Here is an 18253-nt window from a genome sequence, read left to right on the forward strand (position 1 = left end):
ATGCTCTCAAAAGCACAATTAAAGTCTTTTTCCTTTCCCACAGTTTTCCGTGGGATTGACTTTCAGTTAAGTGAACATAATACTATATATTGTCTAGAGAGAAGTAAGATCCATATTTTTTTCCATAAAAATTACTAGGAAAGACTATATTGCAGCATTCTTCAACCTGGACACCTTCCAGATGCATTGCAGCTGCATTTTCCCAGGCCACGCCATCTGAAATTCTGGGAGTTGTAGTCCCAAAAGGTTTGGAGAGTTCCAGGATAATGACTTCGGGCTTATTTTTACAATAAACTCCGTTGGTGTTTATTTGGTATTAGAAAAGCGTTCTTGTAAAGGTGCTCTGGATCAATTCCCTGAAGAGGGCGGTTAAGTAATGATACGTAGCAGCTGAGCAGAGCAAAGCAGTTCTCGTCCTGCACGCCCCCTCGGTGCAAGCACGACATTTAACTCTGCCGCTGTGATTCCTAACCAGCAGCTCACGGAGCAAATCACGGGGAATCCGAAGCTTTAACCCCGCCTCGACGATCTGCTCCATCCGGGCAGCGGCGTGGAGGAAAGAGAAGCGTCCCCGTAGGCCGTTTGTGAAGAAGCTGGAAAGGGCGATGAGCGCCGAATCGCTGACTTTGGATTGCATTATCCACCTCTTCTCGTACTTGGAAGTACCGGATCTGCTCAGGGTAGCTCAAGTGAATAAGGTACACCTGCTCCCTAACGCAGTCGCCGCAGCCGGCCGGGAATGGCTCATGCTTGGCTGATACCCCTCGGTACTCCAATCAGCTAATTGCCTAAACCCCCATGTGGCCGTTGGGCATGGGGCTTGCGATCCACGAATCGAGTTGCGGAAGGCTAGCCTAGACCACGCTAACCTCGACCCCTTCCTTCGTCTCAAGTCCGTTCATTTGCCGACAAGAGCGATGCGGCCTTGTCAAGGCGAGAGGGGAAACTTAAAAACTGTCGAAGGAAAATGAGAAGGATTTCATTTGAAAGCTATTTTCGAAAAAATCTCCTAGTTTAACAATAGAGCCTTTGAGATGGGAGAAGATACTGCGTTCTTCTTCGCCCGCTAGAGCCATCGGCGGCGCCCTCAGGACACGCGCAGCGCACCACCGAGGGAGGGGGAGCCGGAAGTCGCTCCCTTTCTGGGAACTCAGCTGGCCGTGACGTCATGTCCGAAATTTGTTTGATTTCGTGCTGGCTCCACTTTGGACACTTCCGCATTGCCTGCAGTGAGAGGGGGCCTCACCCCGCACTACTCTGGGATAGGCTTGAGGGCTTCTCATGGGCAGTAAAGCATTTTCTCCCACTGGACCCGACGCCAGGAATACCTTTACCAACTGAGCTGATGCCACTTGTACGGCTCTTTTGAGGGTGAAATCCAATAAGGCTTTCTTGTTTCTGCCTAAAGCAGCAGACTTGTGCACACTTTCCTGGGAGTTAGCTGTACATAGAACAAAATGGGCTTGGACCCTTGAGTAAACTCAGTACAGTTTAGAGTTATCCTGCAGTTTCTCAAGCATTGGTTGGGTTCCTATGTGATACTCAGCCATAGCAGGTGACTTTGTTGGCATGACACACTAAACTGTGATTTATTCAATCTACTCACTTGGGTTTGTAGGGCACACAGAACCATAAACTAACCAGATGGGCTGGGTTGGCACAATATTTTAGGCATGTTTGTGGTTCAGTGTGTGGCATGAACCCAAGCATTGTGGTTAGTCCAGCCATTGTACTTAGTATGTATACCATGAATTACAATTCAGTGTTAAGCATGAGCCATGTCACTATGATTTATTGCATCAACTGTGGTTAAAACAAATCATAGCTTAGTGCAAGCTGTGAATTCTGTATGTTTTGGTCTAGAGGATCTTAAGGAGCTGCTTCTGAAACCTGGCATTCCTTTCCTTCCCTTTTAGGCATGGAAAGAAGCAGCAGAGACCACCTTTCTCTGGAGGTGAGAGCGGCAAGCAGTGGTGGGAGGGCCTGGACTTCACCTGGGAATGGAAATTAGTGGATATGGATTGCTGGGATGAAGTTTCACTTCCTCTCAACTCTCTGCTCTTGGTTGTTGGGTGGAAGGGCGCATTGTACCTCTGCACACTCTTAAAAGTCAGTTAATAGACACACCTGGTAGCTTGCCCTGATAAATGGCACAGAAGTGATGTAATCATACTTTTTTGCTTACTAAGCCTTAAAAGTTCCCTTTTATAAGAAAGGTTAGCCAGGTGCTGCCACCTGCTGAGACTAAGCAGGCCTGATTGGTTCTTCATTGCCTGAGAACTCCATGGCGGTCTAGATGGGGAAGCTGAACTAAGAGTTGAGTTGACTCAAGGACATCATTACATTTTACATAATACAAATAGAGGATCATCATTTGAGGACCCTTCCATTTAACAGATGGAGGTGAAGGAAAAAAGGAAAGGGCCTTCTTGGCCTTCTCTTTAAAAGTGCTTCAGCATTTGGTAAAGACTGTCTTGTTCAGAAAAGTACTCATTTTATCAGAAATATAAAATTTATTTTAGCTCCTTATATTTGCTATTTCTTATATCCTTAAATGTGTAATTACATTTTATTGTTATTAACCAACCTTAGGATATTAAAGCTTCAGAAGAATACAAATGTTTAAATAAATAATTACATGTGCCTATAATTTCTAAATACTTGCATATTTGTATATTCCCGACCATTAAGAAATTTAAGTGGTTGCTCTATAATTGGTACTAATTGAGTTCTTGATATTTTGCTGCTCTCTTAATATTCACAGTACTTTGTAATTTTCTTAATAATACTGAGATTTGAAAAATTCTGAAATGACATTAAAATAAACCTTCCAACACAAAATGGAAGCCATCCATTTTTTTAATCTAATAAACCATCACAGTTTTAGAAGATAGTTGTTAAAAGTTTTAGAATAATTATTTACTAAAGCAGATTTGGAGAAAGCAACTTAAATTTCACAGTAATAGTGTAATTGTTTATATTTATAGAAATAAGTGTCTAAGAAGGTGGACTTTCTGCAATATCTCTGTGAGCCCAGGAATGCAGACTTGGAAAAAATACTATCTCCATCGCTCAAAACTTGAGTCTAAGATGACATCAGGACAGCCTTCTGCTGATTATACATGTAAAGCTATGAGAGGACACAATGGTATGTGAAATGTGGTAAGCCCTGAAAGTAATATTTCCTAGAAGAGAAAATACATTGACAATCCTTTTTCATTCTCAACTTGCACTATACTGTAGTTATGTATTATGATTTGTGTTCAGAAAGCATATAGGAACGAAACTTTCCTTGAAGTAAGGAAGTGTACAGGACCCTATAAAAGTGTGTGTGTGTGTCTGCATTTGTGGGTCCCACTTTAAAAAGCAAGAGCTCACAGTCTGAAAAAACATACCTGACATATGTAACACTGTTACCAATTATTTTCCCAAGCTGTAGCATGCCAGTCCTAGTTTTTGCTGGAAAATTGCTGAATGAGGATCCATATTCATCTATCTGTCCATCCATCCATATACATCCATAGGTTATGAACATATTCGCAGCTACATGTGCATATGTATAGATAGTAAGATGACTCACACAGCTTAGTTTATATATGTACAGGTATGCATATATCTTTATATTCATGCTGAATTGAATATTACAGGAAGATTAAAATACATTTTCTGTTGCTATTTTTGACTGGAGATTTGCCTCTTTGAAAAGCTCTAAAATGGTGGGGTCAAGTTGTAGAAGCAATCTAAAGATACATAATTTTGCAAGATGGGCCTCATTCAGCTCCTCCATTACTCTCATGAAACTCTGAATGTAAACATTTGCTGGATCAAAAAGCCCAATGAAATCATCCTCCAATACATCTTCTACCCTGGCCGGAATGGCCTGGCAGGGCTTGGGATCAACTTTCTACTTAGAAAGTGGAGTGAGGGAGGAAAAATCAATTGTATTGGTGGACAAAATGCAAAGGTTCTCCAAGTTTGTGTATTATGTACTTCTATCCATTTGTGATCCAAAATTTTTGAACTGATCCGACTGCTAATATTTATAGTTGAATGTAAACTTACAATGTGTTATGCAAAGTGAAAATATATGCCATGGGATTGATGGTTCAGTTTTCAGTAGGAAATAGTGTTCATTCTTCTGGAGAAATTCAAGTAAACTAGATATTCAAGCCCAAAAATATTTTGTTGTTAAACAAAAATCTGTTGTGTTGCTGCAGGAGTGATACATGATATGGCTTATCTATCAGCAAATGACCATACGTTTGCAACAGGAGAAGTAAATTCCACTATATGTACTGCATCTTCTGATGGCACAGTCAGGGCATGGAATGTCCAAGAGGTAAGAAAAAGGAGCATGAAGAGTAAATATCTTTAAAATGCCACACTTCAAAGACATGCAGAGAAGAGCCATAAAGACCTGGCTGTTTCCCAGGCCTTGGGGTAGGGTAGCTGATGCCCCCTTTGTTGGATGTCAGTTGATGGTGAGATGTTTTGGGGTTTGTCTTTTTTTCCCGAGTCTAGTTCTTTTTGTTTATCTGTATTGTTTTTATACAGTATCATTTTTGTGTATTATGAGCTGTTCAGAGTCATTTGGAGTCAGGAAGCATCAAATTGAATCAATAAATACATAAAAACTTTTAAAAAAAACAAATGTCAATTTAAATTATTGATAACTGAGCCTTCTGTTGGAAAGTTGGAGGTCTCAAACCTCCTCTTTCAGAAGACCTCTGGATCATCACACCCTGGTCACACTTCCTGCTTTGGGGTAGTGGCTAGCTAATTTCCTGCTGCTACCACCTATCTTTCAGGGGGTGGCTCATCTGGTGTTTACCCCTAACTCCTAATGTGCTTCCTTTCTGATGATTAAAAGGTCAAAAAGAAAACACTGAAATAATTTCTACACTTCCACCTCCTGGTCATGTAGCATAAAATAATGTGATTAGAGGATTCAGCCCATCCTTCCCCACCCCCCTTTAGAAGTAAACCAGCTTTACAAGAGATAAAATCAAAGGTAAAGGAACAGAAAATATAAAACATTCTGTTCAGTTTTATACAGTGAAATGCAAACATTCAGTGCTGTGAAAGATAATTTACAGAGTTACACCAATCATATTCAGCAGCCTAAAAAAAATCCAAAAGAAAATACATCGGTCTGTGCAGACCAGAAGATTGTTCTGCCAGAAATGAGTGCTTTTGGGCAGAATTTCAGAGATCTCATAAGAGATGCTGTTTAAAATTGTTGAATGAATGAATGAATGGTTTCATAAGAATATTCTAGAGCAAAAGGAAACGTAACTTCTATAGAGAAAGAAAGAACATTAAACTTAGAACACCAAGTAAGTAGAATTCAAACCTAGAGCAAATTCCTGGCTGAAACATTTTTACCTACAAAGATTGAACAAAAAGTAATGCCTCTACAATTATAAGTTGCCAACAGATGGCAGTACTGATAGAAGTTCTGACATGTTCTTTACAACGATTCTTTTACTTCAGTTGGTAGGAAGTTGCTGTGAGAAAAGGTTGTGTTACTGTTGTTTATGAAATAGAAATCTACAGTGAGTACTCATAAATGCACTTTAAGCAATATGCTGTTATTGAATTTTTGATTGCCAAAGGAGCCCCTTCAATATTCACCACTGAATGCAGATTGTTTATGGTGATGACTGCGCTAAGTGAGTACTACAGTGGGGCAAAAAAGTATTTAGTCAGCCACCAATTGTGCAAGTTCTCCCACTTAAAAAGATGAGAGAAGCCTGTAATTTTCATCATAGGTATACCTCAACTATGAGAGACAAAATGGGGGAAAAAATCCAGAAAATCACATTGTCTGATTTTTAAAGAATTTATTTGCAAATCATGGTGGAAATTAAGTATTTGGTCAATATCAAAAGTTCATCTCAATACTTTGTTATATATCCTTTGTTGGCAATGACAGAGGTCAAACATTTTCTGTAAGTCTTCACAAGGTTTTCACACACTGTTGCTGGTATTTTGGCCCATTCCTCCATGCAGATCTCCTCTAGAGCAGTGATGTTTTGGGGCTGTCGCTGGGCAACACAGACTTTCAACTCCCTCCAAAGGTTTTCCATGGGGTTGAGATCTGGAGACTGGCTAGGCCACTCCAGGACCTTGAAATGCTTCTTACGAAGCCACTCCTTCGTTGCCCGGGTGGTGTGTTTGGGATCATTGTCATGCTGAAAGACCCAGCCACATTTCATCTTCAATGCCCTTGCTGATGGAAGGAGGTGTTTACTCAAAATCTCACGATACATGGCCCCATTCATTCGTCCTGGTCCCTTTGCAGAAAAACAGCCCCAAAGCATGATGATTCCACCCCCATGCTTCACAGTAGGTATGGTGTTCTTTGGATGCAACTCAGCATTCTCTCTCCTCCAAACACAACGAGTTGAGTTTAGACCAAAATGTTCTACTTTGGTTTCATCTGACCATATGACATTCTCCCAATCCTCTTCTGGATCATCCAGATGCTCTCTAGCAAACTTCAGACGGGCCCGGACATGTACTGGCTTAAGCAGGGGGACACGTCTGGCACTGCAGGATTTGAGTCCCTGGCGGCGTAGTGTGTTACTGATGGTAGCCTTTGTTGCTTTGGTCCCAGCTCTCTGCAGGTCATTCACTAGGTCCCCCCGTGTGGTTCTGGGATTTTTGCTCACCGTTCTTGTGATCATTTTGACCCCACAGGGTGAGATCTTGCATGGAGCCCCAGATCGAGGGAGATTATCAGTGGTCTTGTATGTCTTCCATTTTCTAATTATTGCTCCCACAGTTGATTTCTTCACACCAAGCTGCTTGCCTATTGCAGATTCAGTTTTCCCAGCCTGGTGCAGGTCTACAATTTTGTTTCTGGTGTCCTTCAACAGCTCTTTGGTCTTGGCCATAGTGGAGTTTGGAGTGTGACTGTTTGAGGTTGTGGACAGGTGTCTTTTATACTGATAACAAGGTCAAACAGGTGCCATTACTACAGGTAACGAGTGGAGGACAGAGGAGCCTCTTAAAGAAGTAGTTACAGGTCTGTGAGAGCCAGACATCTTGCTTGTTTGTAGGTGACCAAATACTTATTTTCCACCATGATTTGCAAATAAATTCTTTAAAAATCAGACAATGTGATTTTCTGGATTTTTTTCCCCATTTTGTCTCTCATAGTTGAGGTATACCTATGATGAAAATTACAGGCCTCTCTCATGTTTTTAAGTGGGAGAACTTGCACAATTGGTGGCTGACTAAATACTTTTTTGCCCCACTGTATGCATTGCTGGGCCAAAAATGTAAAGATGGTGAACCAGGGAAAGCTGATTGTGTGATCAAGAACAAAGTGAATGGCCTGTGACAACAACTGATGAGTTTCACATGAGAAAGGTTAATGAGAATGGTTGATGAACAACTGGCAAATCAAAGGGAAATTGCTGTCAAACTTTTCATAGGTCATATTACTGCTGCTCTTCAATATGGATCCTTTGCATGCTGATGGCAGAGATTAAAAATTCAAGAGTTGAAATTTGCCAGCAATAGTTGTCATGCTATGAGAGTGAAGGTGAGGAATTTTTTTACAGCATTGTGACAGTTGATGACATTTAGGGCCCTTATTATGGCCCAGAAATGAAGCATCAGTCCATGGAATATCATCACTAAACTTCACCTGGTTTAAAAAAAAAAAAAATCAAAACCCAGGCTTTGGCAGGAAAATTCATGGTTAGTTTTTTTGGGACTTCGATGGTATTATTTACATGGATTTCCTGGAACCTGGCACCACTATCAACGCAGTGCTACATTGCAACACTCAAAACTTTGAAACAATTAAGCAGAGTTCAGAAGCATGATAAAAATTTTGCTAGAACATGGCAATATTAGGCCTCACACCTCATGAGCCACCCAAAAGGCAATTGCAAAGTTGGATCTCACTATCTTACCCCATCCACCATATAGTCCAGACCTGGCACCATGTGATCTCCACTTTTTCCTTAAATTGAAGGAATAGCTTCATGGGAATCTTTTGACTCAAGAGGTAGAAAGGACTGGCAGGATCTGGTTGAAGGGACAAGTTGTGTGAAGTTCTTTCATAATAGCTTTAAGAAGCTTATTCATCATTGGCAGCTGTATGTAGTGAATGGTGGTGATTACATGGAGAATATAGGTAACAAAAGAGCAGAGACATTATTTTTCATTCAACTTTTCTATTTCTATAAAAGTAAAAATGATTTAGTATATCTAGTAAAAATATTAAATATAATAAATACCCTTGAAACCATTGTTCCCTCTGCTTCAATTACCTTATTGTACATTAATTCTGAAGCTACTGGAGATGAAAAAAATGGTACTTTACCAGCCTCTCTCTACTGTTTCTCCTTAATTTTACCCTTTCTTTTGAAAAGAACCAAACGTTTTCCTATCTCCAGCAAAGGGAGGGGCTGAGGTATCTGATAAACAATATCTGTCAGTATTGGAATGTGCATTGGGAATATCTGAGTCTTCAGCAAACAGACTACATTCACATCATGCATATACTGAAGCAGGAGGAAGAGCAAGAAATGTGCTAGTATCCCACTGATACATACTTACCTGCTTAGTTGTTAACATTTATAGAGCAGACTTCCTCCAAAGCATTCAAACCAGTTTATGTTTTATAGACAGTGGCTTTTAAAGATGTAATTCAAAAAGAATCAAAGAAGTAAGAAAGACAGTGTATATGATATCTTAGTCAAATTCTCCACTAAAGGACACAGTGCTGTAGAAGGAGGAACAACATAGTGTTCCAGTCAAGCTAGTGGAATAACAGTGTTGTTAGAGGATATTTGTCCAAAGAAGTAGAAGAGACAACACACAGTGATCAATCCATAATATATGTTAGTATTAAGGCTTCAGAGCTGTCTTGTGATCTCAGCCTTCAGAATATTAAAGATCTGCCAACAATGAGAGAGTTTTTAACAGGAAGGTTCTTCATATAGAACAGTGCAAGCAGAAGAAAGTTGACCCACTCTATTTAACAGGTTGAAGAAATAGCATTAAATTACACTCCAATAAACTTCTCAAAGTGGAATGTTACTTTGGAGAAGATGTAGTGCGAGCTATATAAGCAATCTACTGTTTCTTCAAGAATGCAACACATGAAAAGTAGCTGATGAAGACATAACTGATGTAGATAACAAGAAATTAAGTGAAAGTATTACAAATTCAGTATTACAAATCTGGAAATTTTTTCCAAGGCTGTTTTTGTGACAATAATTTTCAAATTCTCTGATTTACATGGTCTTTGGGGGCATGGAGGACACAACTGTGATCCAAAGGAAGTTACATTTTATGTGAAATGAACTAAATTCTTTTAGGAATTTTTGGCCACAGCTCAGGACTTTGAAATACAATGAAGAAGTCTGACTCATCATCATGATCTAATGGAGAAATAAATTAAGTGAACAAGTTTCAACAGGATAAAAGCAATGTAATTTGGTTATTCTTTTTTGTAACAACAGTGAAAAGTTAGCTTTTCACACAAACAAGTGTGTTGGAAAAGAAACTAGATGTTTTTTCATGGAGAAATATTTCATGTTGAAAAGAATGCATGGTACATAAACATGCAATAATGATTGCACTAACAGGAAGATATTTTTTTTAAAAAATGCTGATCAGATAGAATGGATTTTCATTAATTTTTTGCTTTTATCAGGGTACGCAGATTTGGTCAAGTCCCCAACAGGAAGTTCCACTAGTAAATATTATCACATTTCCTGCATTTAACCTGGCAGCTACAGCAGACAGGCAGGGGACAATCAAACTCTGGCATGGGACTACAGGGGAAGAGCTTTCAACTTTTTCAGTGTTATCTTCTTCATGCTCTATGGCGGCCTACACAATAAAGAATAACCCATTCTTAACGGTAAGTAGCACACTAGATAAGTTGATGACCACTCTCAAAGCTTTCTGGCTGCCAAATATTTGTAAAACAACATATTTTAAACTTATAGAAATAAGACAGGCCTCTTTACCTGTGGCAGCTGTGTCAGTCTGAGATCAGCACCATCCCCTTGTGCACCCATAATTTCCTGGGGCCTCCATGGATATGGGAAATGAAGCCTTTCTCCTGCTTCACAGTTTAGCAGCATTTCCTCTGGACATGAAGTGTGGGAGTTTCCCGTTGTTTGGAACTCCCTTTTAGAGCCCGGGATTTCTCCCTCTCCCTAAATGACAAAAAATATCCTGTGTTCTCCATAGTTGCTTTGAGGAATAGGATTGTGCCTTTCCGAACACAAGAACAGTTTTGAAGATGCCTGTTTCCTCTTGATGTGGAAAGAAACTTTAGCAAGGAAGCTCAAAGGAGGCAGGGCACCAATTAGCTGCCACCTTTAGGGTTACTCCACTGGCCAGCTGTTGGGGGGGAAATATTTATAGTTCAGGGGTAGACATTCAGAGCTCTATAGAGGAGTTGATGGAATTAGATTATGGTCTAATTAGCTTAGCAATCTTTGTAGGCACTGACTTGCCAGAAATAGGTAATAGTACGGTATAGCTTTTGCTTACCCCATTCTGTAATGTTGAGTTTTATGAAGCAGTTAGCATCTTTGAAGATCATTCATTCTATTTTATATGCTTTCCCCTTCTTTGATTTAGGTAGGCACTGGAAAAGGCATACTTTATACCTTGGCAGCAACTGATCTAAGTCAAATTTTATACAAAAACGTGTTTCAGAACTGTGGTATGGAGTTGTCTTTGTGTTCACCGGATGGGCAATGGATAGTTGTTTGTCCTACCTGTACTGCTTTTTCACCAAAGGTATTCTATCTATATACTACTAAAACTCATTGTGTTTATCTGTTTGTTTGTACCCTCAAGTTAGCTCAAACAGTTTATCATACCACAACAATTTTTGAATCAAGGTACCTAAAATCCACTAACTTAAAGAACGCATAAAAAATCCAGGACCTATTACTCCTGTGGAATTGAAATTCCATGATGTTCAGACCAGTTTTACTTGCAGTGTTGTGGCCGTAGCAGCTTCCCCGCAGTCATGTGATCATAATTTCCAACAGTTCCGGCCAGCTTCCCACAAGCAAAATCAGTGGGAAAGCTGGCAGGAAATCGGAAGTCGCTCCCACTCCCACTGCTTTTTTGCCCATCTGTGATCATTCTATTTATCTGTTTAGGTAAGTAAATATTGACTTATTATTGAAGTTTGTTTGCTACTACAATTATTTTTCTATTTATGATATATACTCTTAGGTGATCACAGGACCGTCCAGCATTAGGGTAAAAAAATATATGGTCAGACTAAAATTACCGTATTTTTCCGACTTTAAGACAATACTTTTTTCTAAAATCCTTACGCTAAAAATTGAAGGGCGTCTTATTCAAGGAAGTCAGCCAAGGAGAGAACCGCGCGGTTGCAAAACTGCCCATACTTTGTGTCTGCAAACAGGCTTCCTCCTATTGCTAGCCTCCAATCACGAGTGAAATAGCTTGACTCTGCAAACCGACTTCCTCCAATCACAAGCCTTATGTAACTGACATCAGCTGATGCTGAACAAACCAATTGGAGGAAGTCTGTTTGCAGAGACAAGCTATCAGCAGTTTTACTCGTGATTGAATGTAATCAGTTATGCAAAAGAGCGTGGAAATAGAGCTGCAGAGAGACAGTTTGGACCTTCTCCCACCGAGTGTATCAGGTAAATGTTACCTAATTACTAAATAAAAATGTATCCTGCACTATCTTTAAAATATTGATTTCTTAATTTTGGGTTGGAAAAGTGGGGGGCGTCTTGTACATGGGGGCGTCTTATTGACGGAAAAATATGGTAATGTTCATTCTGGTCACATCAGACTCCACTAACTTTCTCTCAAAGGATGACCCAACCGGTCAGACAGTTGTCTAGTTACTATTAAATGTCTTTTGAGATCTAGTTTAAGCCAGTGGCATTTCAGCCAAGCAGGGCAAAATTGTTCGTAATTGTTTCAGAAGACTAGGCAAGAATTGCAAGGAATAGATTTCAAGTGGTCATAAAGGAAAATGTCTTAAAAATTAAGAGGTGGAGTGTTCATCTCAAGGCTGCCTTGGGAGCGGGGAAGCAGACCTTCCTTCGCTGGAGGTGTTTAAGGAAAAGGTGGATACCCATTTGTCCTGGTTACTACAGTAGTGGATTCCTGCAGTGGTATGGGCTTGATGACTTACTACGTCCCTTGCAACTCTTACGTTCTTTGATTCTATGATCTTTCAGACATGGGGCAGTCTTGGTGGATTTTGAAATGGCTGTAATAATTAAAATCTATGTTTCCTTCACATTATCACCATTCTGAATCTGATTGCTGCTTCTTCTACCAAGCTGTTATTTCTGGGAAAAATTTTGTGAAATGCAGTCACAAAATTAACCTCATCTAGTATGGAGTGAGGACAGTTACAGTGATAAATTTATTGGTTTTACTGTATTGTGTTACTTTGTGTGTCATCCTGAGAGTTTTGGCTATGACTTATTAAATGAGTAAAATGAAATAAACATTTGTGTTTGCTCCATTTTTATTCTTTGCCCATCTTTAACAAGTTGTTAAAGAAGACCTCCGGAGAACTCAAAATTTGTCTAAGGTGTCACTATTACCTTCAGATTTTTCTAACGAATCAGTAATCTGCCTATATAGTTCTTGTATATCAAAGTTTCAGCTGTAGGTTCAAAGAACTGTACTTCTGATTTTATAGTAAGGTTTGCATTTCTCAAATGGGAACAAGTTTCAAAAGTCATTTTTGATACAGCATGGAGCTTTGCAATGCAAATAAGATGGTTCAGTAAGAGAAGGTACAGGTTACATGCAGATCAAAAGCTCAACCCCCAGCATTTCAGAGAGGGTTAGGAAGAATTTCTTGGAAAGTTGCTGCCAGGCAATATAAGCCAGCAGTTGGTAACCTAGTGCTTTCCCAAGTGTTTGAACCATAATTCCCATTGGCCATGCTAGCTAGAGCTGAATGGAGATACGCCAAATTCTTTTATCTCAGGGATAGACAATACTGAGATGAATCAACGTCCTTAGTTGGGATCAGAAAGCTTAATACATTCACATAAACATTTGAATAAAGTTCCAAAGTTACACTGAGATTTTTAAAACTATAATTTGAATTTTTGGATCCCAGCTTATTGGTATGATTTTCTTTTTTGCATATCAGGTATTTTACACACATTGTGCAACTCACCCAGAAGATGATGAATTGATGCTATCTAGTCCTTTACCAATCACAAATTGTCATGTGATGTGCTGGTTACCAGCAGAATCAGCAAGAATTACCATTTTGCACAAAAACGAGAGGATGTTTCACATTGTTAGCTTTGATATAGTAATTGAGAAGTCTAAATATAAAAAGAATGTTACAGGTAGGTTTCATCAAGCCATTGTGTAAATTTAGATGTGCCGTTGTGTTACTTCAAATGTGCTGGACCATAATGGAATAAAAAGTACAAAATGTACTGTCAGGCACTAATATTATTAAGGCCAAATATATCCAAATAGCACACATCAAAAGCTTTTCTATATATATTTGCTTGGCCTCAATACATGTATTGCCCGATCAATAATTTTACATTATTTAATCTTTTATTTGATAATAATCGGGAAAATATTCTGAAGTGGTAACTATTCTTCAAAATCATTTATGCCAAATATTCAATATTAACAGGTGCTACTTCTAATCTCCGAATAATACACTGTGGGGAAAATCCTTTCTGACAGCTTTTCGAAAGAGTAATACTTTCTTACATTGCATAATCTTCTAAAATGACTTGCTCTACTTGATGTTCTGCCTTGATGTGGCAAATCTAGAGCCTTTAATTCCTTTTGAGTAGACCATTCTGTGTTATTTAAAATACTCATACCCTGCTTTGCTACCACAAAGTCTCCTCGGAGATTTACAAAAATTAATAGTTGGCAATCTAGAACGTATGCTAGTAAGAATAAAGAGGTAAAAAAAAACCATGGCTGATATTGGTTGGTTGAATTGCCTAGATGACTCAAAATATACAGATACCAATGACTTGCAATTATTTAGTCTTTACTAGGGTGTCCTGTCCTTGGTTAATCTTTTTCTTTTCCTTCAATTTCTCTCTTCTTTGCTTTCAGTTAAGGTAAGCCCATAATTACTTACTAATGGTTGCCTAACTGCCTGTGATACAGACCCAACTGGTAGTATGGATTCTCCCTACAGCCCCATGCCCCAAGTATAGATAACCTGGTGGTCGGTAGCCACTGGGATGTATCTGGAGGAATAGAGAAATCCCATTGCTCATGCTGTGTCAGAGGGAGCTCAATTAATGTTATCAAGTGAAATTGTCTTCCCATCCTGATAATCGATAGCAGTGTTACAACTGCAATTCTCAGAACTCTTAATCAATATGACCAAAGGACATTTGGGTGAAATAGAAATTTCAATAGTTAATGTGATACAGAAATAAGTGTGCATTCTTTTTATGCAAAAGCTCAACAGGTTGCAAGCTTCACACTGCCAGCCCAAGAGATGATAATTATGAAAGGATTTGGCAAACAAACTCTTCTTATAGCAGCTGGACCAAAACTGACAGTATACTCTCTGAGCGGGACTGTACTGATGGCTTTCGAGGATCACCATAAGATTATTACATCCATTTGGGTGGTATAGTCACTCTTCCTCTTTACTAGAAAACATTTTTAGCCTATTTTGCTAAAAAAAAGCCTCTGAGTAGCCATTATTTTCTGCTCTGTACACATACTAGGGATATTTAACTAAACAACTTCTTGTTTCCATCACTCCATCCTACCCCAGGATCCTTTTCATGTTGTGACATCCTCCATGGACCTTTCACTCCGTGTATACTCCTGGAAAAATGACAACAAATCCTCTTTGTTGACCAGTTGCTATCATTTATTGGGAGGATCTCACAGATGGTCAAGGTAAGTCTCATCTTTTAAAGACTGTTTTATGGTTTGCTGGCATTTTGATGGTTTGGTGATAGGGTGTCAAAGTTTCAAGATATTGCATTTAGTATTTTTCAAATGTGAATGTGGTATTGAGCACCCACGGGCAATTTTATCTTGTTTAGGACTCTAGAATAACTAGTTGACAGTTTCTCCTGCCTGAACTTGCCTATTTAAGATGTAGCAGAGGAGTCTTTTATGTATTCATGCAGGCTTTTTGCACAGAGAAATTCCCCCTCTCCCCAAATTGTTGCATGCTGTGTTGAAACTTTTCCTTTCTTATCCAGCTTTCTAACCTCAACTGAAAATTTCAGGGTGATTTAGAGAATATTTAACCTGATTTGCTTCTTCCTGCTGATTGTTAACCACTGGCATTCTCTTTAAAAGGCAAATTAAAAATGTTCAATTTCTTATTATATATCTCAGACAAGGTGTGGGAGGGCTGCTTTTCTTTTCCTTATGGTGATATCTACTCACCAACTTGTCCAAGCATTGGAAACAAGGTTGAGAATAGGCTTGATATGTCAAATAATCTTTCTATTATTAACATTTTCTTTTTTCCATAATTACAAGAATTTCTATCTGGAAATTGAAGCATAAAACTCAAGGATAAACTTTCCAACTGCAAATAACAGAATTAATCAACTACAGTGTGTCATGCAGTGACCCAACTGATATAGGCCTTGGACTATATCTCAGCCTGCAGTGAAATATTCTATTCCATGTAGAATCTGGGACCATTTGATTTCTTGTACTTTCCATATTGAATTGCTTTAATGTGACTTGTTATTTAACATAGTACTCACACAAATTTTTCACTCATAGTGGCTTCAAATCTGTGGCATGTGATGATGTCAGCATTGTTGGAATAGTGGCTGGAACTGATGGCAAAGACATCCTAAGAGCATATTCCTTTCATCTGTAAGACTTCCATGCACTTCTGCTTCACTGCTAAACCTTATCCACCAAGTTGTCCAACTCAAATAATAGAAGCATGACTGAAACCACAAGTACAAATAAATGACTTAAGTGATCAATTACCTTTCTTCTTTTCTAACAACTGATTTGACTAGATTCCACATCTTAACCTGGAAAAGACCCACAAGAGCTCTGTTTGGCTTTATTAAGTATTTAATTAGGAGAGCTTCTATACATGTATGTATTTATATACAGTACTGTGCAAAAGTTTTAGGCAGGAGTGAAAAAATGCTGTAAAGTAAGAATGCTTTCAAAAATAAATATTGTAATTGTTTATGTTTATCAATTTACAAAATGCAGAGTAAGTGAACAGAAGAAAAATCTAAATCAAATCAGTATTTGGTGTGACTACCCTTTGGCTTCAAACCAGCATCAATTCTTACACTTGCACACTTAGTACAAAGTCAGGGATCTTGTAGCGTTAGAGTCAGGTGTATGATTAACCAATGATACCAAGCAGGTGCATGCTTCAATTTCATATGTAGGTTGAAACACAGCCATTAACTGAAACAGAAACAGCTGTGTAGGAGGCTTAAAACTGGGTGAGGAACAGCCAAACTCTGCTACTAAGGTGAGGTTGTGGAAGAGAGTTTCATGTCACAGGTCATACACCATGGCAAGACTGAGCACAGCAACAAGACACAAGGTAGTTCTACTGCATCAGCAAGGTCTCTCCCAGGCAAAAACTTCAAAGCAGACTGGGGTCTCAAGATGTGCTGTTCAAGCTCTTCTGAAGAAGCACAAAGAAACAGGCAACGCTAAGAACCAAAGACGCAGTGGTCAGCCAAGGAAACTTAATGCAGCAGATGGAAGACACATCATGCTTACTTCCCTTTGACATCAGTGTCCAGCAGTGCCATCAGTGCAGAACTGGGAGAAACCAGTGGGACCCAGGTACACCCATCTACTGTCTGGAGAAGCCTGGCCAGAAGTGGTCTTCATGGAAGAATTGCGGTGAAAAAGCCATACCTCTGACGTGGAAACAAGGCTAAGCAACTCAACTATGCACGTAAACATAGGAACTGGGGTGCAGAAAAATGGCAGCAGGTGCTCTGGACTGATGAGTCAAAATTTGAAATATTTGGCTGTAGCAGGAGGCAGTTTGTTCGCCGAAGGGCTGGAGAATGGTACAAGAATGAGTGTCTGCAGGCAACAGTGAAGCAAGGTGGAGGTTCCTTGCACATCTGGGGCTGCATTTCTGCAAATGGAGTTGGAGATTTGATCAGGATCAGTAGTGCCCTCAATGCTGAGAAATACAGGCAGATACTTATCCATCATGCCATACCATCAGGGAGTCGTGTGATTGGCCCCAAATTTATTCTGCAGCAGGACAATGACCCCAAACATACAGCCAATGTCAATAAGAACTATCCTCAACGTAAAGAAGAACAAGGAGTCTGATGGTTTTGCCCCCACAGAGCCCTGATCTCAACGTCATGGAGTCTGTCTGGGATTACATGAAGAGACAGGAGGATTTGACGCAGCCTATATCCACAGGAGATCTGGGGTTAGTTCTCCAAGACGCCTGGAACAACCTACCTGCCGAGTTTCTTCAAAAACTGTGTGCGAGTGTACCTCGAATAATTGATGCTGTTTTGAAGGCAAAGGTTGGTCACACCAAATGTTGATTTGATTTGGATTTCTCTTCTGTTTGCTCACTTTGCATTTTGTAAATTGATAAACATAAACAATTAAAGTTAATATTTTTGAAAGCATTCTTTCTTTAGAGCATTTTTTCACCTGCCTAAAACTTTTGCACAGTATTGTATGTCTGTGTATATAATTTTATATTCCGTGTGTATTCATACATTTTTTTTCATTAAGACCACTTTTTAAAAAATTATGTGTGAATGCACAGCATAAATTATATTAACCATGTTTTTTCTGCATTTTGAAAAAGAAAAAAAATGTAATTTCATGGGGATCCCCAAAGATTATGAACTACAGGTAGATGTATTCTTCAGTGCTCTTTAACAAGAAATCCTAATAATTGCATAGACTGAACAAGGTGAGACCACCCAGAGAACAGCTTTTGGAATGCTTTCCAACTCTTTACCATGGGTGGCCTTAGGAGGCATCTGTATTTTCCTCTGTGTAGCAAAGTAGCATGTTGTTCCTGCGTGCATACATACTGCCTCTGTTTTCTGTGAGGGTCTAATTAGGAGTGTGAGAGATTGTGGGAACCAACCACAATTCAGTAGATGCAAAAGGCAGCCCAGCCCAGAGGTAGGGGGCTGTGGGAATAAAACATTTCAAAGACTCTACCTTAAGGCCTACCTGGCTTGCTGTAGGTCTCCCAAGGAACTTACTTTTATAGTTTTTAAGCTTATGCTTTTATCTT

The 18253-nt window shown here is 39.3% G+C and overlaps 1 protein-coding gene across 3 annotated transcripts; it reads left to right on the forward strand.

The window, feature by feature from the left end:
• The first annotated feature begins 443 nt into the window (after nucleotides 1-443).
• Nucleotides 444-17182, forward strand: FBXW12 (F-box and WD repeat domain containing 12). Of its 3 annotated transcripts, none has more exons than XM_007421804.4 (10): nucleotides 444-698; nucleotides 1917-1954; nucleotides 2988-3148; nucleotides 4218-4339; nucleotides 9680-9889; nucleotides 10621-10782; nucleotides 13157-13361; nucleotides 14460-14632; nucleotides 14783-14910; nucleotides 15760-17182. In XM_007421804.4, exons 1-10 carry the CDS (start codon nucleotides 606-608, stop codon nucleotides 15857-15859), a joined length of 1392 nt encoding a protein of 463 aa, XP_007421866.1. In that variant the 5' UTR covers nucleotides 444-605; the 3' UTR covers nucleotides 15860-17182. The 3 variants fall into 3 exon arrangements, with proteins under 3 accessions (XP_007421866.1, XP_025030087.2, XP_025030091.2); XM_025174319.2 differs by lacking the exon at nucleotides 444-698 and adding an exon at nucleotides 705-1354; XM_025174323.2 differs by lacking the exon at nucleotides 444-698 and adding an exon at nucleotides 705-1354 and having other exon boundaries at nucleotides 14460-14629.
• Nucleotides 17183-18253: the final 1071 nt, after the last annotated feature.

The sequence above is a fragment of the Python bivittatus genome, unplaced genomic scaffold, assembly GCF_059951505.1.
Source record: "Python bivittatus isolate LINGU-HERP-01145 unplaced genomic scaffold, Pbiv_v1 ctg000080_np1212, whole genome shotgun sequence".
In the NCBI taxonomy this organism is placed as follows: domain Eukaryota; kingdom Metazoa; phylum Chordata; class Lepidosauria; order Squamata; family Pythonidae; genus Python; species Python bivittatus.

Coding starts and splice junctions, on each gene's coding strand:
- FBXW12 (XM_025174319.2), top strand. CDS start 1,169: ATGTCCGAAATTTGTTTGATTTCGTGCTGGCTCCACTTTGGACACTTC. Junction 4,340..9,679: donor GGGCATGGAATGTCCAAGAG/GTAAGAAAAAGG, acceptor TGCTTTTATCAG/GGTACGCAGATTTGGTCAAG. Junction 9,890..10,620: donor AGAATAACCCATTCTTAACG/GTAAGTAGCACA, acceptor TCTTTGATTTAG/GTAGGCACTGGAAAAGGCAT.